The following is a 23,868-nucleotide window of genomic DNA, read 5'->3' as shown; positions in this document are numbered from 1 at the left end:
CTCATCGGGCGCAGCAGCCCATTAATAACAGGAATTACAGTCCAAACTCCTCGCAACGGAAATCTGCTGACAGCAAAATGGTCACTCGAGGACATGATGGAGGGAGAAGACATCTGTGTGTGTGTGTGTGTGTGTGTGTGTGATAGAGGGACTGAAAGACAAGGACAGAGATAATGCTTTCAATTACATGCGGTAATAGTGAAAGTCGATAAGGTATAAGCAGGACTGTAATGCAGCCAGAGTTTTTATGGAGGCACCAATTTCACTGTAACAAGTCATCATTGTAAATCAATAGAGCACACAGGTAATAGCGTACTGTCTGTATCACCAGCTGGACCATCGCTGCATTTTTAATGAGTGTGTGTGTGTGTTGATGGGGAAGCACCTGCTCACAAATTGAGCTTGTTTTCAACTAGAGGGTACATTTTACTCCTTAGAGCCAAAACAGTCCCCCAACATTTGCAGCAGGGCTGCAAAGTGTGATCTGTTTATTAGAAATAATTAAGAATCAACACGCTTAGCTTCACTGGCTGATGAGTCCTCCAAAATAATAACCATCAACATCAGCAGGGCAGCTCCACAGTGAAATGATTCATCTTATGTTCAGTGAAAGTCAGCAGAAATGAATACAATAAACCCTTTCACTAATTTCATCACAGATTTCACAGTAGGTGCTAAATGTATTCGTTGTCATGGTAACTTATAGTTCATTCTGACTAACTACACGGCGTGTAACAGGCTAGTAACTTGGTGTTGTTTAACTGTTGCTTGTTCTGGATGTTTCTGTCAGACCCTTTAAGTTGTCCAGGCTCTGCCAGCTGTCCTCCATGTTTTGTTTTTGTTGTTGTCGAAACAACGACATCACATCTGTCGTGTTTGGTGGGTCAGAGATAAAACCCTCGAAATCCAAAATGAATGGACACAAAGGGGATTTAAAGCCCAATTCAAACCACCGACAAAAGTGGCTTAAATGTGTCCTGAAAAGGCTGAACTGTGTGCGTCTTTTTGTTTGACTTGACTCAACCTCTGCCTGAATTGATCTTCAAATCCATGTTTTACACAGATTATGTGCTCAAAAGCGGTTATTTTGTTAGTCACAGACAGCTCCTGAAAAGAAATGTGAAAGGCTGAGAGCAGCGAACAAAAAAAGTGTGTTTAGAAAGAAACATCTCGGAGCTTGTTCTGCCATTCATCGAAAATCAGCAGGCGAAGGCGCAAACGCAACCTGATGAGGAGATTGTTAAAATGACCTACGAGAGAGCGACGCAGGCTCCGCCTCGCTGAAAGAAACCTTTTTATTGCACAGTTTCCACAGCAGCTCTTTCATACACAGCGTAACATGAAACAAATGTGTGGTCCTTCATTATTGAAGCTGCTTCTGGTTGACGAGCGGCAGAAAGAACATTTCAGAGAACAGAATGTAAATGTGGGGAAGCAGGCCGACTTTCTGCTAATCTTCTTTTCCTCCCATTTTCTACAGCTGCCGTTTTCTCTATGTGTCTCTACAGGACTCGGTCTAATCTGTCACAAGCAAAGAAATTAATTATAGCATGCTTTTCAAAGCTTATTAAAATTGTGCTCTCCCTCCCCGCCCCCACCTTTTCTCTTTGCCCCTCGTTTTTGTCTTCATTCATGTAATCCCTCTATCATTCTTTTACCTTTTGCTTTCCGACATTTCCTTTTTCTACCTCATCATTTGCATTCCTCCTTATTTTCTTCCTTCTTTCCTTTCTCCCCTTTCTTCTACCCGCTTTATCCTTTTCCTCTTTCCTTCCCGCCCCCCCCCCCCTCTCTCCACATCTCCTGCAGGCCATTGACAAGTACTGCAGAGTGAGCGGCGGTTTCTCGGGGGTGAAGGACGTCTATTCTTCCAACCCGACCTACGACGACGTGCAACAGAGCTTCTTCCTGGCCGAGACACTCAAGTAAGCCACTAATAGGTTGACCTATGAAGCATCAGTGTGTTTGTTGATTATTTAATCACAGTGATTTGTTTGGTGGGTGGGCTGATTGAGAGAACTTCAGCACGATAACACCAGTTACTTCCTATTTTGTAGAATCTCTTAACATAAATGAGCAGAAAAATATGTTGTAAACATAAAAGCCGCATGTCAGTCACAGACCTTCAACTTTTAACAGACAAATAATAAAAAAGAAAAATACTTTCCACCTTTTAAAAAAAAAAAAAAAAAAAAAGCAAGCCTGAAACATAAAACCAGTTGGGTTGAAAAGGTTTTATTCCTGGTTGATTTGGCTGATACCGTGAGTACAGGCCGTGTAATGCCACAGCAAAGTCTGTGCTCCTACACAATTTGATTTCAATCATTTCCAGATCTGAAGAAGAGGATAGAAATACATTTGTTTTTATAGACCATTGCCCCAATTTATTTATTTATTTTTTTTTCTATAATACAAAGTTCAGAATTTCTAAAAGTAAACGGATACATAAACACATACACATACATAAACACATACATACACCACTGTGGGAGTGAGCACAGGCAACAAGTATGTGGCTTATAATTGAATGGATGTGTTCATTATTGTTCCCATGGACACGAATAAAGGCTACACACACACACACACTGTGGTGTTCATTGATTTGTATGAGCTCCGGTTCTTGGCTGCAAACATCAGGCGATTGTGTGACAACATAAAAACACACACAGGCAAAATAAAAACGTAGCTGTCAACAGAAGATTTTATTAAAACCATTTATTGTCTTGATTTAGCATCTAGCATTTAGCAAGTTTCAAATATGATCTGAGAAATTCTCAGCGTACTGTGCAGGAGCCCTGCGAACACTTGTTGCACAGCTACTGTGTCAGGGATAGAACAGAGGAGCGGCTGGTCTGTGGGTTTTAACGAAGGAGTCCATGAATAATTGGCCATTTTCCATCGTGACATGAGCAACCGTGATCTGACTCGACGCCGCACACCACACAAGTCGTTTTCTGTACCATCGCGGTGCACAGTGAAAGGAGCTGGTTGCGTTGCTGAGGATTGAAGGTGTACAGTCTGTCACCTGCAGCTCTTCATCTAACAGCTCACTGTGGCTGCTCCTGTTCCATACTCACTGTAGCTGAACTGTAGCAGAACTCATTAGTGACATAACGAGGCCTTTTTCACAGACTGTGAAACTTTGAAATGATTGAAATATTAGATCTCTGGTTTGTAGAATTAAAAGAAGCTTTACTATAACCTTTAGTTAGTTTTTTTACGTTTTCACACACTGCTATCATCATCTCCATTTCTAGCTGTTCTGTTTCTGGCCACAGAGGGAGGAGAGGCCCTGCATGCAGGCTGTGGTCCACAGGTTGAAGTGAAGCCTAATGCAGCTCTCTGATTCCCCCTGCTGGCCGCTCTTTGAATGTTATCTCCTCCTGGAAGTACTGAACATGTAAACTGACCTATATACAGTAATTCAATGTACACTGTTGTTACTGTCAATCAAACTGTATGACAGGTCAAAGATAATCATAGCTCTGTGTTAGCAGGAAGCTACTTCTCAGGCCAGCGTTTTAACTGAACCGTGTCTCAGATGAACGCCCACGCAGCGCTAAACACCGGGGAAATTAGTCTTTGGTGTGCGTGGCGTTAAAGGTCACCCGCAGGCCAGGCGGCTAACTTTCTGAGACGATGACTCTGGAATACCTCCGTGTTATGCAACCTCTGGTGTCTCTGTTCTCAGCCTTTGTCCCCACTGGCTGCGAGCCAATCACATTAAAGCAACACCGCAGCTCTGTGTCAAGCAGGCATCAAACACAGAAATGCTGGTTAAAAGCAGAAAACCTGATTTAGAATCTTCCATATGTACAGTATGAATTATCTGCACAAATGATTTGCAGTTTTGCGAGGCAAAACCTTCCTTACCCAACCTCTCTGCCCTCACCCCTTTTTCTCCCTTTGTGAATCCCTCCCGTTCCCCGCACCCTTCTACCCGCCCCATCAGGTATCTCTACCTGTTGTTCTCCAGCGACGACCTGATGCCGTTGGAGAGTTGGGTCTTCAACACAGAGGCTCACCCACTCCCCGTCCTCCATCTGGGCAACATCACCCTGCCTGGCAGTGAGCCGGCTCAGCGGTAGACAGACGGAGCCCTTTCTCCTCTTCCTCCTCCACCACCACAGCACCAGGGGGGTGCCACCTTGTCCCCCTGCCTGCCTGCCTGCCCAAAAAACCCACCCACCAACACTGGACAAACTTACATTCAGCTCTAAAGACTCAACTGCTTTCGGACTGCAGACATCAACCAGAGGAGACGGAGAGAGAGAGAGAGAAAGCGAGAGAGAGCCTCCCACCACCGCAGGCCACTGCGGCGTGGAGAGGGCTCAGCCATCGAGTTTTCCTCTCCTCTTCTGCATCTTCACTCTTTGACTCTCTCCGTCTTCTCTGCTTCGATCAGAAGGACGGTGGGTTTGCTGCTCAGCCTCATGACTGGCTAGAATCGACTCTTTTCTCTGAAGGACCGAGCTCCAAATCCAGAGGCTTGATTAAGTTTTTTTTTTTATTATTTTTAGTGTTTCTTTGAGATTTGACCAAACTTTCCTCCCGTACAGACTCGAGCTGAGGCACTGAGGATGCGTTACGGGGTTTCGTGAAGGATCACACACAGTCAGTTTGACACTGCGCTGATGGAAGTGTCACTTTTCCAGACAGACAGACTGAAGGACTGTACAGGGTCTGTTGATGAGGTGTTTCTTTTTTTTTTTTTTTTGGTTGGTTGGTTGGTTGGTTGGTTGGACAAATCTTTAATGGGGACACAGGGTTGAATCAAAGCCCACCGCTTTTTCCCGACCCCTCCCCCATTCCACTTCCTGTTTAATCTCCATCAGATGAACTTTGACCTGGAACTGTTTGCAGCTCGTCACATCATCAGCGCGAGAGCAGGTCGTGGCGACTTTTCCTCTAGTGCTCCTCTCCTTTTTTTTTTTTTTTCAGAAAAGTGGACCATTGTAAGTGGAACAGTAATTACACAGGGACAGCAGCAGGCCTCCCCATCTTCACCGCCCCCTCCTCCACCTCCACAGCTTTCCAGTTTCTCCCAACGTCACCGGCCATGATGTTTTTCTCCCCAAAACATTCTGCTGCTACTTGTATGGATGCTGCTTCTTTATCTCTCCCCTCCACCTTCTTCTGATCACACCATGGCATAGTTTCTCCCCCAGGCGATCAAACCTTCTCTCATCTCTTCCATCCTCGTGTTCATAAATCACTCCAAATCCTATTCAGGCCATACATTGTTAGATGAGGCTGCACCCTGGCCATGTTAACGTATGAGCGTGTGTGTGTGTGTGTGTGTGGGGATAAAATATCCTCTGCTGTAAATCATTTATTTGTGCACTTTTTACGGGGACGCTGTGATGAAGAGGAAAGTGGAGGTGTAGCACTGAAAGAGCTGAATAAATGAAGACTTTCCTTTGTCTCCCTGCTACGCTCCCATGACACATTTTCTCTGCTCAAACTCCATCAAGTCACCTCTCCGGGGAAGTCACATGAAGTCATCGCGCTGTTAAATCCTCTTTCTTTACCACTTTTTTCCCACATAATCACAATTTCCAGCTTTAATCCTACATTTTGTTGTTGAACCTGTCCTCCAGGTTTATCTCCGCCTCTCCTGTCCGCAACAAGAGGTCTAAAAACTCCCACATGACTCCGATCAAACAGACTTCAGCTTCAGATATATGCTACAAATGCTGATCAGTCAATCCGGGCTGCGCCAAACCATTATTTTCATAATATATGAATCTGTCAACCAGTTCGGTCCATAAAATGTCTGAAAATGTTCATCACTGTTGATCCCCAAATATCTTGTTTTGTATTTGTCCATATTTACATTTCAGTGTCCTTCCAAAATGATTCATTGATGATCAAAACAGTTGGCGGTTCATTTGATAGGTTAATAGACAAAACTTGATCTGACTGGAATTGATTCATCGACTAATCGTTGCAGCTCAACAATCAAACATCAAAATCTTAATATCGGTTCTGAAATTGAACAAATCAATCGTGACAGTTTGAAACACACGTCCAGAGTTTGACAGTCAGAATATTTTTGAGAACTCTTGTTGAGAGAAGTCACAGCCACCACACTGTCTTGTCACTTACTAGCACGGCTATTGGTGTCACAGTCTGTTCAAATAAGTTTAAAAACAACCAAAACAACAGTCCTCCCTGGTGAGTAACTGACCGCCGGACACTGACCAAACATTTTACACCTCTCAGTTCAGTGTGACTAACTCCAACAAGACACTGAGGAAGACCTTTAATGTAACCGACCAAAGTGTGGCTGCAGAGTCGTACTCTTGTCAACCTGGATGTCGCAGGCCTAATCCCACACAAACCCAAAGCTCAACATCATTTTAAGCCCTGCAATATAAAAATATACTGCGCAATAAGATGCTTCTTTTTTTTCAGCTACAAAATAGAACAACCTAAAATGACGAGTGCAGCAGTAACCTTTTCTGTGAGCCGTGTTGAGTTTGTCAGCAGGGAGACAAAGTGACAGCAGAGGGTGGGATGTCGAGTCAAGGCAAATAATACATTAATAAACCCAACCGGTGTGCAGAGAACATCGTTACAGCTATCCTGCAGCAGTAGTTTATCAAATATTAATTACAACAACAACAAGAGACAGATTTTCATATAAAGACCAAACGACCGTTAGCCAAAAACTTTTTTTTTTATCTCCGCTCTTTATGATCCACTCTTGTCGGTCGGCATTCAGCTATGATTTTTCTGTTCTTAAGAAAAAAGGTCACATAGTTTATAAAAATACAGAAAATAGGTTTAATGATGGGCTCATTAAACCTGTTTTCTGTGTGTTTGTGTGTGTGTGAGAGAGAGAGAGAGAGAGAGAGCGAGCTCATTAATAAGCCTGCTGGTGTCCAAACTACTTTTGAACTGACTGGTTTAGGTAAAGAGACCGAGCAGAGCTTCACTACTGAAGATGATTCGTTCAAGCTGGAGAGAAGGAATTGCACTAAACCAGGAAGTTTTGTTTTGTGTCTGTGTGCGTGTCTGTGTGTGTCTGACCGAGCCTTATTGTCGTACGTGATGTCTCAGCCATCACTGTGCTCTTTTCACACTCTTTGCTCTGTGTTTTGTAATACATCATTATGATATAAATTCTATTCTTCTTGTTTTTGTTTGCACAAACATCACTGACATGCAGACACGGCAGAATATAAGGTGCTCCGAGCATCAACATGACAGAAATAGGTTTGTTTAACGCCACAGAACTAAAAGTTTTAAAACGATAGAAATATACTCACTATACACCCACGTGTTAAAAAAAAAAAAAAAAAAAAGAACTGCCTATGTTGGGCAATAGGTCATCTGTCAATGAAGCCATAACGTAAATGGCAAAGGTTGATGCAGAGCTACTTTCCCAACACGCGTGAATCACATAGTGACATCACTGACTGTAACATAACGTCCTAACACTGAAACATGAAAAGACCAAAACCAACAATAAATGTATGTGACAGAGCTCATCTGTTGCCCTCGACGACATGTTCCTTCATAACCATGAACATACACTGTAGTTTATTTTGATTGAGTCTCACACGCCGTCCCGCTGCTAGAAATACTCACTAGAGCAGCAAATGTGTATTCATCCGCTTCTGAAAATAGTCCCCAACAAATGTGCCCGGCTGTTTGTAGAGAGCGTTGGTTTTGGTATTTTCATGGGATTGGAGGATGGAAGACAAATCTAAAACATATGAAATAATATCTGCCTTATTTTTTAAAACAGTTAATCCCAGCAATATGTAGAAAATACAATATGTACAAACCAGTGTAGGTAGCAGTAACGTTTATCATTTTTAAGTGTCTTAATATCAAAATGTTTTTGACCAAACGGCTACATGTTCCATCAATTTTTAGTTTCAATTTAATCAGTTCACATTTTTTATAATGAAACAACAACAGGTGTCTGCTCACATCACTCCTCTCAGTGTACATACAGGATGTTTCTCTGCCCTCCCCCCATCAACACATTTTATTCCCTCCATACATTTCTCTCCATCCACTATCATCTCCACCTCTCTTTCATCTGAGCTCTGGTGGCAGTCAACCTATAGTCCACTGATGCAGTACAGTCTTGGCTCTGAGCCTCTATCCCCCCAGTCTCTGACATCACACTGACATCAAGCTGACATCATCATCACCACCTATTTCTGATACGGAGGAAGCCCAGGCGAAAGCCGGGGCGGCCATCAAGTCGCTGGGAGCGACGTTGATTTTGAAAATCGAGTGTTCTGTATTTGTATTTTTACTGAACAAAAAAAAAACAACATACAATTAAACTATCTGTAAATATGTTTAAAACTGAGAGACAAATTCAATAAAGATGTTATGAAAAGTGATTAGGCATGATGAGTGTTTCTCACACGATGCTTTCACAGTGGACGTCTTGCATGAACCTGGCTTATTGTGATGTTTGCATTATGTCTTGTTTTTGGCAGCAGATTTTAAACTATTTCAGTCGGAACGAACGTCAGCAAATCTCTCTGGAACATAAATATTCAGACTGCATATTAATTTCCTGTCTGAAGAGTCACGTTCATTTTTATTTTCTAGAAATGGCTCATATATTTTCAAGGTTTACAGCACACTGGCTTTTTTTTGTACTTTAATCCATTATTTTGTTTTATCATCTCTATTTTCTACATCAGACAGAATGCCATGACATCTAATTTGTCCAATACTGATGAGTTTGAGTACTTTCAGTGTGTTAGCATTGTAAATGTGAGTATGTTAATTAATATATTTTCATTTGGAATTTGAACATTATAGCATTGATTTGACTGATTAGTCGACAGCAACAGCTCATCCGAGTCTCATAAGGTAAACCTGACTCAAAGCTTTTAAAGAAACAACCTTAAACATCTTCATTAAACACTAACCTGTCTATAGAAAGTATATGAATCATTTTGAATTCAACAGGTGATCGCTGTCAGCAACGTTTGAAAGAGCAAATGTGTTCCGGTTGCTGCTGCTCGGCCTGCTGTCACATCCCTCCAGGATGCTGGCAGAGAGCCGCCCAACAATTTGGACAAACACGCAGCAGCTTCTTCCAAGTTGGCAGCTCTCATACTAATAAGCACCTTTCATTGTGGCGGGTTTTGTTTATTCACAGACTCCATTTTTATGCCGAAGCACTGCTCAGCACAATTCCCTGCACAGTTTTCTCTCAGTCAACACAAGATACTCTTTTATTTACACAGTGTAGCTGTGGAATTCATGTTAGCCTACGTGTAGGGTTGATTTCATTTCACAATCATCACATCAAATATTTAATATGTCTCATCTGAACCTGCTTAGAGTCAGTACATAATGTTGTTAACTTCCAGTTTATCACTTTTAGCTGCCATAAACAATCAGCTGCCTAATAGCTTAGAAGAGGAAAGTAACACGGTCACATCTGTGCTGCTGTTTGTTCTCCGCAATGAGTCTGATCAAAACAAACCATAGAACCAGAGATGAGTTTAATCACTGGGATGTTTCTCACTAAATTTTAACGCCAGCTGTGTTAAAGATCCATAGAAAAACCTAGTTATGAATAATATATTCCTCTGATCCCTGTAAATGTTACACACTGGACCTTTAAGAATAACAATGTTGGCTAGTTCTTCCACAGCTACTGCTACTTTGGTGCAGTCTGAAACATCTCCCCTAATTGGATGGATCAGTATGAAATTTGGTGCACCTCTTCGTGAACCCTGTTTATGATGGATAGGTATTTGATGAGGGGAGTCAGGGAGCTGCTTTTACTGCATGTCATCTCACTGGAAAGGCTCTGCTGCAACAAATGGAACTCTAAAACCATCTGTGTTTACCCGACTGTCTCATGAGGTCAGCTGTAATCACTTCAAAATTTCAATTTGTTTAATACTTTGGTTTATAACCTGACAAACCAAAGACATTTCCATATGCCTCAGCTGTGCTTTGTGTGTAGCGGTTATTGTTTACTGCTTTTTGGGAAATGTTAGCATGTTAACACACTAAACTAAGATGGTAAACAAAAGAAAATGCATTATTACAGTAGCATCAGTGTGTTTAGATTTTCAGCATGCTGATGTAAGTATTTTAGCACAGAGTCTTAAGTATAGACCAGGCCTCCACAGCCGGGAAATAAAGCCCATGCCAAAGTGCCAGAAACTGTCATTTCTTGAGCAGCCACTTGAGGCTGTCCGCATGTTAAAATGTCCAACTTCACAGCAGAAATAAACATGTTCACAGCCTGGTCTCTATAGCTAATTTCCCCGTTCATGAGAACTGTACTGAGAGTGAATTTTTATGAAAGTCACCTGTTCAAATGATATTAAGGCTTAAGGTTACGCAGAACAGTGTGGCTTAACTTGTCAAATCAAGGCAAATAGTAATTGAGAAGAATTCGCTGGAAAAGCTGAAACTGAAAGCTGCATTTGGAAACGGAAAGAAACACACGTGTGTTCTAGTTTCCATATGTCACTTGCCTTTTGAATTATGGAGTTTTATGTAAATTAGGTCGCATGGCCTAATAATGATCGGCATGACTGGGGAAAGTCCAACATCACTTATTTTTCACTTATATAATCAGTCATAGAGCAGAAAAATTACAGTAACAAATTATCAGTGATTTTAGATAGTGGATGAATCATAAACAAGCATATACTGTACCACACACACACACACAGAGACACTCATAGTGGACTGCAGTAAATAAAAAAAAGAACCTTTGTTCATGCTGAACCAAAATAGACAGTGCTGCTGACACAGTATGATAAAGTAAAGGCCTCAAAGCTTTAAAAGATTTGAAATTTCCTCACAGATATTTTTCTTTTTTCAACTCTCGTCACTTAAATTTCACACAGAGATCTCGAGACTAAACACTGTAGTGTTCATGATTGGTAATGAAAGATGTTCGATGCCTGCAGATGCTCTGAATCACCTCAGCTATGAAGGCGATTATTTGGTTTGAGAGTTGATCCTGTCACATCCTGTGAGTGTGTGTTAATGTGTGTTTGTCAGAATGAGTTATTTCATATTTAAAAGGACATGAATGAAGAACGCAGAAGACCTGTGGAGAAATCAGTAATGAAACCAAAGTGACGTCTGTTTGTGACGCTCAGTTCTGACCACAAAACACCTGGTTTCTAACAAAACAGAGTTTTGAAGACGCTCTCATGACTCTTCTTGACAACATCCTGATGTGACCATCAAGGATTTGACAGTTGGCAAATCTTATGTTCTTGCTTTGTGTGACAGAGAGGCACCCCGATGGTTCACCTGGTAGATTATGCATGTATGTCCTGTCCAAATCAAGTCCAGAGCCATATTTACCCGTCACTAAATGTGCATATTTGTGCTATTCCCAGGCAGCATTGTCTGAAAGATAACTGTTTCCAAGTGGCTGCCTGAAAACACATCAAGCTGTCAGAGTGGAACAATTCCTAGGTTGTGGTTGGCAGCTGACAAATCTTCATTGAGGTCTGAGCAGATTTACTTGTCAACATTTCTCAATTCATCACACAAATGTGAAAAGCACCTGTATTTTAAGGCATTTTTAGGACACCTGTCAATGTCTAAAGATTTGTCACTATTGTTCTTGTGCAGTAAATGACATCCTTCAATGACTCTCTGTGCTGATTTGTGTGTTTAGTGGAGCTGAGAGACTTAAAAGACTGACAGGGCTGGTTCGGTGTCAAATATTCAGCTTGTACGCCTGCCAGCGCTCTGCTTTGTTGTGCAGTTTTACCGAAGTTGTGTGTGTGTTTGAGAGAAGCTGAAGTTTTTTATTACCTGTAGAGCAAAATAAGTGTGGATGGTTTCAGGTCAAGGTCACCTTCAGTCTGTGTTTGGAAATCTTTCCTGGCTTGTGGAGCTTATATTTCCTATGCGTGTGTTTGTTTGAGATAGTCAGAGGGAACATGAACAGGTGCCTCCTTTTACAGATAGCTGTGAACAGGAAAGCTGTGACCCCAGTACACACACATGCTCCTGGTAAGTTTGATGTTCTTTCACATGATGAACAACATGTTGATCATAACATTACTGTGTGAGGCTTTCTGTATTGCTTGTTGCCTGTGTTCAAAGTACAGTGTTGCTCTGTATTCACTACACACACACCACAGAGGCAATATTAACTTTCACATTCCACTCTATTTTTCCATGTTACATTAGTAACATTGATGGGAGCCACAGGGTGTTAGCAGAATTCAATATGCATGCTATGACACATCTCAGGGCTGTTGAAAGATTTAAAAGATCATTACATCCCACTCCAATTCATCAATACTTCACACATTTTTCTCCAGATCAGGGCTGAGAAGTCTGTGAATCTGAATTCAGACCAGGAACACGGCGTTTTGATTAGAGCTGTGTGTTGTAGGCAATATTTCCAATTTAAAGGAGCAGTGTGGCAGGTTTTTTTGTGGTTGCAACCCCTCACCTCACCCTCTCCTTCCTAACATGAAGGAGAAACTATGGTGACCATGACTAAACAGGCAAGAAATCTATAGCCTATGGTGTTCAGTTTGTTCTTTCTAGGCTACTCTAGAAACATGGCAAGTCAACAGACAGAGAACATACATGTTACACATCGTACATAGCCAAACCACCATAAAAGAAAAAGAGCAAGAGCAAAGTTGTCAAGCTCAGAATAGGTCGCCAAATTCTGTAAAATTGCTTAGTCGCTCCCCTGACAGTATATCTAATCTTTTCTAATTCGAGATGGCACATGACTTCCCTGATCCAATGACTATTTATCGGTGGAATAGGATCTTTCCATTTAGACTATTAATCTCCTGGCCAGGAGTGTGCAGAATGTCATCATGCTGATTTCACACCATCTAAAAGGGGGTATCCTCCAGGGTCACCCCAAACAGTGCAATAAGAGAAGATGGCCTTACTACTCTCCTTAACATCCAGTAAAGGTCTCGAACATACACTGCCAGAATGTGTACAGCTTCAGGCATGTCCAAAACATGTGCAACAGAGTAGGTGGACCCTGTCTGCATCGATCACATGTGGGGATCTATGTCGTCACTCAACAGTTTTGATACTAATACCAATGACAGTATAAAGAATGGACAGAGCATGTGTGACATCACCCACAAGTCTCTGAACGGCCATTTTGAAGCAGAAAATATGCGGCTCTGGCCGCCACCATGTTGAATGTACAGCTTCTTCTGCTTCCCAACTAATCTAAAAATCTGCGAAGACGTGGATCTTTGGCGGATTTGTGGCAGGAATGATCCCTGGTTGCTCAAACAAGCCATCTTCAACAGCACCACCTGTCAAATTGCCCACACTGTTAATTCTGCATAATCTTAAGTAATCGAGTCAAGAGATGACCACAGCGTGTTTCAGGAGCTGAGTAGCATGTTTAGTCATGAGGTGAAGTTTGATTCTGTCACCGTCTTGGCTGTGTCTGCCTCCGCCAGCTCCCGACTAATCCAAAATTCGCCAAAGATGCAGATCATGGGTGGAACTGAGGCAGGCTGAATGAAGCCTGGTTGCCCGAGCCAGCCACATGTGGCGCATATGTCCTTTATTCTGCATAACTTTAAGCCTTAAAATAATTTGAACAGGTGAGTTACATAAAAATTTCACTAGACTGTAAACATGTTTATTTCTGCTGTGAAGTTGGACATTTTAACATAGGGACCTATGGAGACTGACTCACTTTGGAGCCGGTTTCAAGTGGCTGTTTGAGGAACTGCAGTTTTTGGCACTTCTGCTGCCCGCTTTTTAAATGAGTTCACTTTCTAATTGAGGACACATACAGGTGTGGATACAGTATGTCCACTACAGTAGAAAACTCCCTCTAAGTTTCCATCTGTCACCACTGTCATCATTTAAACCCTGCTGTTTTTAAATAGTCGCACTGTTTGCACATTATCATACTTCGAGGTGATGAAATGTCAGATTCTAGTTTCTGTATGTCAGCTACATGAGTGTGTTCCTGTTCTGTTTCTGCAGTACTTTGAAACAAGGCTTATGTTGTATCACCCCAGCAGGTAGTGTAGCGTCATCTAGCACTTACCTCACAACCACAACAACGTATCGGCCAAAAACTCATGGATGGTGTCACAGAAAAACCACCACACTGTTTCCATCACTCACAGGAAATGTCTTACACTAACCACAATTTGTTAATGTCAACAAATCGTAATGAGTTATTTCCTCTCTGATAATAATTTTTCTTCTTATTTATACCATAATTGGGAGCTTTGACATGGTGGTGTACACAGAACAGGACAGAATACCTCAAACTGTTTTTGTGCTTCATGTTATTATGGATCACTTTCACCATGCCCTTGTAATCCTCTCCATTCCTCGCATGTCACTTCAACACGTGTTCACTTTGTTGAAAGTGAGGAGGTTGATTTCCAGACATTTTAGCCGGCCCAACCAGAATTGCTCTGTTTATGAAATTACTCATAGCCTTGTTTTATTTGGCCCGGCAGCAGTTAACAGTGAATGGCTTTAGTATGTTCAGACAAAGAGAGACCAGAGGAGGCAGGAGGAGGACAGAGGTGAATCGTAATCCTGGAATAACTGAACCTTTTTTTTCATGAAGACAGAGAACATGAGAGGAACAGTGAGCAGCTTTGAAAGTGAAGAGATGGTAATGTGGTGACAAGTCCCGGGCACCTCCCAAAAGTCCAGATTAAACTGTTATGTTTTGTGTTTTATTTAGTCGTGGTGTTTCATTCTTCTGAATCACTGACAAAAATGATTCCTGATTCATCACCTCTAAAGTTCAATTTTAGGTTTTAGGCCAATAAACTACTTTGTTAGAATGAGTGACAAATCACAGTAATGAAAATAATAATCATAACATGCTAAACCTCATGTTTTTTTATTCCAGTACAATCTTCTTTGTAACAGAAGTCTTTCTCTAGACACATAGTACATAGTACAATGATAAAAAAAAGTAATATGATAAATAAAACAGCTATAAAATAATAATGACAATATGTCAAATACATGTGCAGTAGTATGCAGCATATAGTATAACTGCAAAAAGTGTCCAAGAATATAGGTGGTATGAGACTGCTGTAGCCTCAGAAACCACAAAGTTGGCTAAGAATGGGGTCGTTAGGTGGTATAGTGTAGCTGAAGGTGGTGGTGGTGGTGAAGGAAGGGGTGGGATGACTTCCCCTAGTACAGGGGTCTTCAGCCTTTTCCAGCCCAAGGACCCCTTGGATGAGAGACAAACAGAACCGGGACCCCCACATGCAATAAATATTTTAAAATGTATCACATTTTAAGCCTGGTCTATAATAACTTTTATATTTACATTATCTAACTTTAATTTCACCTTATTAACCTATTTATATACTGGGTTATTGGCCTATATGTGTTTATGATTTAAAAAATAAGTCATAATTACTGTTGGTTATTAAATGCCAAGAGCTACGCGTCTTTGGAATCTGCTCCCTCACATTCACCATTATTTTGGCGAAAAATGTCAATTATTATGATAAAAAATTGGTGGACCTCCTGCAGTACCTCTGCAGACCCCCTAGGCGGTCACGGACCCCTGGTTGAAGAACCCTGCCCTAGTATGTTTCTTATTTTGGACCTCAGCCACCTCCTCCAGAATTCCTTCACTCCTACAACAGAGTCTGCCTTCCTGTCAGGGTAGAAGAGAAAGACTAGGTAAGTAGACAAGAGATAACAGCTGTCTCAGAGCTACGATACAATCAATGTCAGAAAACTGTTGTAGCATCAGCTCACACCGAGAAACAGGTCAACTAGAGGACCTATGAAGAGCTCTTTCAGTCTCTAATGAAACATCATTGCATCACTGAGTTTATTTTGCTGATAGGAAACAAAACACACATTTATTGATTCTATTGATATGTATTGATAGCTATTATGGTTTATTTTAATTATGTGTTTCATTTGACCACTCAACTTAAAAGTAGAGCTGCAGTGAGTGAGTGGGCCCAGAGGCCTCTTTGTCAGACAGAGTAAGGTTAGTGGAAAAACTGATTGTTTGGGGTTTGCTGAAGTAAATACAGTGAGACTGCCGACATGCAGACATTGCACTGAGACCATTTAAAGCTTTGCCATCTCTCTCGTGTCACTTCCCCTCAAACTCTTGCAAATTTCATCTCCTGCTAACGCTTTTCTCTCTGTCACATACTGCTTTTGCCAAGGCCACTGAGTCTCTCTCCCTCTCTATTATTATTACTATGATTTCAGTAGAAAACGATCTCTCTCCCTCAGTGACCTCTCTCAGCGGACAGACGGAGTTTCCCTCCAGTCTTTCCACTGTAGAGAAAAAATGTTTTTTTTGTAATTATTCATTTATGTACATGGTAAATTATTTTGGTAGGGATTGCAGGGTGACCTGAATTAACACTGAGAAGAGGAAGAAGGGGAAATTTCTTCTCCTCTAACTAAAGATTCATCAAGGCCACCGGCCTGACACAGTCATGAGGTCATGGAGCCGATTTTGACTGTCATATGAGGTTTGATCATATTCATCATATTCATGAGAATTAGTCATTGTTAAACAACGTGATGTCAGAGGAAGCCTTTTAAAACTTCCACTGAGCCATTCAGAAAAGATTATCACGCTTTCATCAGGACATGTAGTGGAACATTTAATGGCACTCTGTGTGTGTGTGTTTGCTTACATGGGTACAATATGTGCATCCAGGTACATGCAAATCAATTGTGTGTGTGTGTGTGTGTGTGTGTGTGTGTGTGTCACTGTGTGTTTAATGTGTTAAAGGCCAGGGTTGCTTATCCATCCGTGGCCTAGACACACTGAGTCACTTCTCAGGTGGCACGGCGCCGAAGAGAAGCAGGTGGCAGAGCTCCAGCTTCACAACAGGATGAACACACACACACACACACACACACACACACGGTTGAGGCAGACCGAGCCATGTACTGAACCACAGAAACTGCACACCTCATAAACCCGCTGCTGTTCATCCTTAAACAAGAGCATCATGATAACACTCCCCTCAGAGATACTTAATTCAATGTGTTTATATACTGTATGACAGAGGGTGTAGTGCCGTACAAAGTGGATATTTTGAAAGCCAGGAAGCAGATGGCTTGGCACAAACAGCTAAAATAACAACAACTAATGCACAGACACGGGGATATTTTGTTCTGTCAACATTTGCAATGGAAATGTATCAGCAAACACATCTTGTTTCATCATGGAGGTCCAGTGGGGAATTGTCTTTGCTGTGCTCGCCAACCTCTAAGCCTAGACACCTGCCGAGATACCTGAAAAAAGAGACACACACTGCGTGTGTGTTTGTCTAAGAGTTAAAATAAAGTCAATGTGAACCAGAAAACTTGCCTTTTTAGCCCTCTCTCCACCCAGAAACCCTTGCTGTGTTTTGTCTTGCTGTTGGCCAACTACTAGCCAGTATGCTCATTTAGCAAGTTAGACACGCCACTGGTCACAGGCTGTCATTTGTCACTTTTGATTGGAACCTTACCCTAATGTGAGCCTGTCTGAGGGCAGACAGCAGGAAGAGTAGAGATACGGAGGCATGGGAGGGGAAGTTACAGGGCTTTTCCATGAGTCAAACCACACTGCTTCCATTACCAGTTTGAACACACCAACATAGACCACCTCTGGGGTTGGGTGAAAGCATGTCTGACCTGCCTCCAAGTGGGTTGCTGTGACGTCAAACGAGCTTCATCATTAATCGGGCACATTTCAGCTTCTTCTTCTTTTTCTAAATTCTTTTTGTCAAAATCATCACAACAGCAGCAAGTCGCTGGCTACCAACAACTGTTGCACAGTGCAGTAGTAAACAGCTCTTAAAATGACACTGCTTTTAAACACCGATACCCATTTTAAAGACTCATCTTCAAGCAGAGAGTCCTGATGTGCTGAGTCAAACTGAGTCATGCCAAGCCAGCACATGGAAAAGGGCTGTCATAAGACACAGTGGTAGTTAAAGAGCTAAAAATCATTTTACCAGCTTTAACTAGTTTGCATAGTAAGTCTGTCCAATTCTATGTCATAGTCTCTGTCATGTCTCTGGTTTGAGAGAGGTTTATAGATGAAGTGCTGACAATATGTTTATGTTAATGGATTGTGGGGCTATGTGTAGTTTGATCGTTTGTAGATAATTGTTGCCCGACTCTGAGGCCTACGGAGGTTTTTCAAATCTCTGAGCTCAATGTTTGGCTTTAAGACCCACAACTTTACTGTTGTGGTCCAGTCTCACTGCTCTCAGCATCATTTTTAGCAGCAGCAGGCAGCTGTTGTTCAGCAAACAACATATTGCTACATTCCTAGCACCGAACTGCAGAGAGACAAAGTTAGTGACTGTCTGGGAAACATTTAGAGTGAATCTGGCTTTAAAACCATCACCAGGTGGTCAGAAACATGTCTCCAAATGAACGGTTATGCTGCTTTGTGTCTTCCGGATGTGTAAAAAAAAAATCAACAGTTTACTAACATGTTAGCCACATCAATTTTATTAGATGATAATGTTGTGTTAACAGCCTGTTTCAATGCTGCAAACAGGCCAAGAAATAAATTATTGCAGGATTAAGTTACAGTACAAAGTATAACAAAACCAAAGTATAACAAAACCAATTTAGTTCCATTTATTTGTCACATATTGTCATAAAAATTGTTAAATGTATTTCCATTAGCTCCTCAAGTGGCTGTTCAAGGAACTGCAGTTTTTGGCATTTCTACATTGGCTTCGCTTCACAGCCATGGTCGTTTGCCGCTTGGTGTGAACTAACCCACTGATGGTGTCTTTTCATCGTTTCTGTAATATTTTGCTGTGAACACATGCAGTGTATCAAGACTAGGAAAGATTTAGTTTAGTTGTGGTTTCCAAATAAAATCTGAAGATAGACATTGTTATCACAATAGATCTTCATTAGAACAGATGTGTTGGTTCGGAAATCAAACCTACCTTGCTGCAGGTGACAATAACCACAACACAGATTCTGTATTAGGTCCACATGTATCTTCTTGCTCCTCCATGCTGGGAAACACTTACATACTAATTGGGGCAGTTGTGTGGCCATTTCAAAACTAGTTTTAGAAACACTGAGCTGCTCAGGTCTGCTTGTGTATTTCACTCCACTTAGGCTATTTAACCATGACTGTGGATTGACCGTAACTTCTGCAGAGTGTGTGTACATTTGTCACTGGCGAATGAATGAATAATTCCAAGTTTTATTTTTATTTTCTGCTTTAATAACTAAAGTGCTGATGCATCAGTACTGCTACTTAACTCAGCACACATGCTTTTGTGTACTTCTAGTCTCGTTATGGTTTGTGCGAGGCTCCATAGTTCTGAAGGGACTCCTTGATGCTACTTTATAGAATGCTATGTTAGACAATTATGTGCTTCTAACTTTGTGGTTACAATTTGGTGAAGACCCCTTCCTGTTCCCTCATGCACAAAGCCACGTCCCCAAAGAAACGGGTTAATGTGGAAAAACTGTGGCTGTTCTGCACAGAGCCCTGACCTCAACCACAGCTGTGGCTCACCAGGCAATGTCTATTAAATTCATGCAGTGCTTCAATCATCATGCCTAGACTCTTGATCCATATGTTTTCTGCATAAACTGACTTTCTCTATCCACAGGTAACTACTTCTAGGCTACAACCACTGAACTCACATGTCAGGATTTGTGAACATGTTTTTTTTTCTGCACGCACGTTATATTTAATAATATTTGTGGATGTGTCTTGCAAAAGAAATTATGTAGAAATGTGTGGAATTATGCTGAACGTGTGTGTTTAGGATGTTGCGTATATGTCGGGGGAGTCAAACACTGTGCCGTCGCACCACTTCATGTGTGTCTTCTAAAACTGCAAACGTATGTTTTGAAAGGAGGAATTATTACCACATTACATGTGGTGCAAGACATAAGAAACTCCCTGAAAGTTGATTCTGCTTTCTGTGCCTGTGAGCCCACTCAGGCCAGCTGGGGTTCAGAGGTTAAATATTGATCAATATTGACCCAGACAGTTCACCAATCACTTTGAGGCCATGTGTTGACAGCTAGCATCAGTCTACCAACAAGTCTGGTGCAGGAACCTCGTATGAAAATCACAAAAGAGGTATGCTGATGCAGGTTATTTCTATTTAAGTCAGGTTAAGGGTTTTTTTATGTTAATGTATTTTCACTGTGTGTATATTTATAGCTGCAAGCAAACATACTGGGATTTTTAAGGATGATACCAACATTGATATTTGTGAGTTTAAAGAATCTGATTGATGACTGACTAATTGTATTAAGAGAAATGTATGTTTAAATTCACATCTCATAAGCCTGCATAAGATAGATGTGTTGCCATAAAGCAGCACATCACAGGATGTGACACTTGCTAGGTGACACTTCCTGCACCAACCCTACATTTTTTTTTTCAAAGAGACAGAATCTGACTTACATTCTTCATAGGTTTTTCTACGGTAGTTTGTTATGATGACTGACTGACCTTTGTAAATTTAATATCAGTTGTAATGAAAAATGATGCCCACGCACACACAAGGGGAGGAAATCCCCTCTGTAGTCTACTAGTTTCCTATTAGTACTACTGCTGATTCACAGACACTAAAGTGATGTACATCCCACGACCTTAGGGACTCCCCTGCAACACATGCACACGTACAACCTCCACACGGTCTTTCAGTGGTTTCATCTCTCTCTCCTAGCACTGAGCAGAGGGAAAGGAAAAAGCTTTTTCGTGAGAAACTGAAGTGATTTTCTAATTTCTTAAAACACCATTAAAAAAATTTAAATAAAAATGAAAAAACATAAATTCTCTTTTATGACTACTCTTGTATTGTATAAGGATCATGAAGTTCAAGTCACTTGCAGAATAAATTATTAGAAGACTGTTCTTTATGAATAGATATCTGAATATAAATATAGAATCTGTTGGTGAGGGACTAAGATTTTGCTGCCAGAAAGGTTCTGGTTTCCGTTCGTAGTCCCAGTCATGTTTGAGTGAGCTTTTGGTTGCAACAGTTGAGAGCAAAAGAGATGTACCACATTAGACAAAATGTGATCTCAGAAAAATCTGAATATCCATGGCTACACCAAAAGCTCATAAATATTTGCCATTGTCTACTAGAGGCTAAATCATCACCAGATGAGCCAGGGCGGTTTGAGTAAAAATACACAACCAGTCCAATTTCTTGGGGCGTGTGCCGGGACAGTATAAAGAATCGTATGTGTGACGTCACCCACAGGTTTCTGAGGAGCCATTTTGAAGATCAGAGTGTGGTAGTGCTGGCCGGCACCATGTTTATAGTCCTGCCTCTTTCGCCTCCTGGCTAATCTAAAAATCTGCAAAGACGTAGATCATCAGTGGACCTGAGGCGGGCCTAATGACAACGACATTAATCTGTCAATCAAAGTGGTCACACTTAATTATGTTAATTATGTATAACTTTAAGCCTTAATATCACTTGAAAGGGTAAATAAAATTTTTTTAAAAAAGTACAGAAAGCAAATCTGTTTTTTGTACCAGGCTGTAAATGGTATGGAGACTAATTTGTTGAACCGTCTTCCACAGAAATCTAAGTTCTCCCTGCAGTCTCAGTGGCCTTCATCCAAAGCATATCCGCCTGCAGTGTTTCCTGTGTAGTGTAAAAGTCTGTCGAGACCATCAAGCTGAGGGGCTGAGTGTCTGTCGTCTTCTGCTATTAAACAATAGTCTGTTCTTCCATTTTCAAGATATATTTTTTGGCCTTTTCAAGCTTTATTTTCGATAGAGACAGCTGAAGAGTGACAGAAATGTGGGCAGAGAGAGAGACGGGGAATGACATGCAGGAAAGAGCCACAGGTCGGATTCGAACCCAGGGCTTCTGTAGCCGGCCTCATGTGGCTATTTAGGAACTGCAGTTTTTGGGATTTACACATACAGTAGGCTTCACTTCATAACCTTTTAGTTTACTGGGTAGAAGACTAGTTGGCCCAAAAATCATAGCAAGATCTGATTCCAATACTGTTCTTGATTTGAACTTCCTGAATTACAAGATTTGGCTGCGGTTTGAAAGTTAGTCAGCAAATGAGTTGAGTTTTGCTATTTAAAATTTATGACGATAACAATAACAACAACATGTGACAATTGTGATGTAAATAAATACATTCAATGTAGTGATACACAAGGTTTTATGAATAATCCCACTGTGAGCTGCCATCACTGTCTGGTCAGTTTTGTACAAGTGGCAAGCTCCTGGCTGTAAAGTGAAGCCTATGCGGAAGTGTTAAAAACTGCATTTCTTTGAACATCCACTTGAGGCTGGCTACAGAACAAGTTAATCTCCATAAGCCCTCATGTTAAAATGTTCACAGTAGAAATAAACATGTTTATAGCCTGGTACAAAAAACAGTTTTGGTCTCTATAGCTAATTTACACGTTCATTAACTCACCCATTCAGGTTATATTGAGGCTTAAAATTATGCATAATCAACAGCATGACTGCTTTGATTGACAGGTGGGTGATGTTACAAGTAGCTTAGCTTGTTTGAGCACCCAGGCTTCAGTCAGTCCGCCTCAGGTCCACCGATGATCAAGTCTTTTAGGTTAGCCGGAAGGTGGAAGAAGTATGACTTCCAACTCCGACTATATATTTACGGCTTTGAAACAGTGCTTTGGAAACCTATGAGTGAGGTCTCACATATGCACTAACGCTTTCTTATCGCACTGTACTTTGACTGTTTCCCTTCTCTGTAAGTCGCTTTGTATAAAAGCATCTGCTAAATGACTAAATGTAAATGTAAACATATGCTGTTCATACTGTCAGGACTGTGAATTTGGAACCAGGACACACACAGATTGTGTCTGTTATTTCTGCTAAATTGGTTGTGCTTTGATTATTGTACTTTAGCTTTACTTTAACGTGTTCAGCTATTTCTAATCATCAAATGTTATGTTTCAAAATAAAACCGCCACAAGGCAATAAGCTCTTATTGTTGCAATGGGATCCTGCAGTCTATGCTTGTGTTTTACTTTCCAAAGAATCATCTAGCCACATACCTTTTGTGGTTTCCAAACATCATTCACAATTACACACCTCTGGCTCAGGGAGAGAAGGACGGACTTCCAGAGTGTGTCACAGGGGAGTTCTGCAATGCAGCTGTGCTGTTTGTCAAATATGAAATGTAGAATATGTGTGTGTGAATATGTGTGTGTGCGAGTGCATTAGAGACTTAGAGAGGAATGTTTTATGTGTTCTATTGAAATGAATCATCTTCCACAGAAATCTAAGGGAAATCTAAGTTCTCCCTGCAGTCTCAGTGGCCTTCATCCAAAGCGTATCTGCCTGCAGTGTTTCCTGTGTAGTAGAAAAGCCTGTTGAGACCATCAAGCTTAGGGGCTGAGTGTCTGTCTTCTTCTGCTATATTTCTTCCATTTTCAAAATAAACCACAAGACCTAACCATTTCCTAAGGACTTTTGAATGTAGCATATCATTTAGACTAGACTAATAGAAAAATCAAAACAAGGTGTAATGGAAGACTGATCAACTCCACTGTTTGTTCTTATTTAGCAGGATGATGTAAAATACAGATAAATAGAAGTTATATGTAATCAGTCACCAGTTTATCAGGTACACCTAATGTTATCTATGCAGGTTATAGTGTTTAAACAGTTTTGTGGTGTGTACATTTTGAAAATATACTTTGTGGTGCGTCAGACAGGTGTGTCTAATATTTTGTCCTTATTTGGCATCACTGAGGGTAGACTTAATATTAGAAACACATCTCAATAGTGTGTTCTGTGTATTTATATATATATACCACCCAATTATGAGCAGAATCTAATAACAACACTTTAAAGTTGAATGAAAGCAGCATCACCTCGGATAAACTATAAGCTGAACACAGAACGTCTCCTGCCCGGAGTC

At 41.1% G+C, this 23,868-nt stretch overlaps 1 protein-coding gene across 2 annotated transcripts in view; it reads left to right on the top strand.

Annotated features, from left to right (window-relative positions):
• man1a2 (mannosidase, alpha, class 1A, member 2) overlaps positions 1-8,266 on the top strand; it is a 110,531-nt gene extending 102,265 nt beyond the window's left edge. For both annotated transcript variants that reach the window (XM_027290790.1, XM_027290791.1), the window contains exons 13-14: positions 1,810-1,925; positions 3,953-8,266. In XM_027290790.1, coding sequence (XP_027146591.1) covers positions 1,810-1,925; positions 3,953-4,088 — 252 coding nt within the window. In that variant the 3' untranslated portion in view covers positions 4,089-8,266. The remainder of the gene's footprint in view (positions 1-1,809; positions 1,926-3,952) is intronic.
• Positions 8,267-23,868: the final 15,602 nt, after the last annotated feature.

The sequence above is a fragment of the Larimichthys crocea genome, chromosome XVIII (assembly GCF_000972845.2).
Source record: "Larimichthys crocea isolate SSNF chromosome XVIII, L_crocea_2.0, whole genome shotgun sequence".
In the NCBI taxonomy this organism is placed as follows: Eukaryota; Metazoa; Chordata; class Actinopteri; family Sciaenidae; genus Larimichthys; species Larimichthys crocea.
This window is presented reverse-complemented; position numbering and strand designations above follow the sequence as displayed.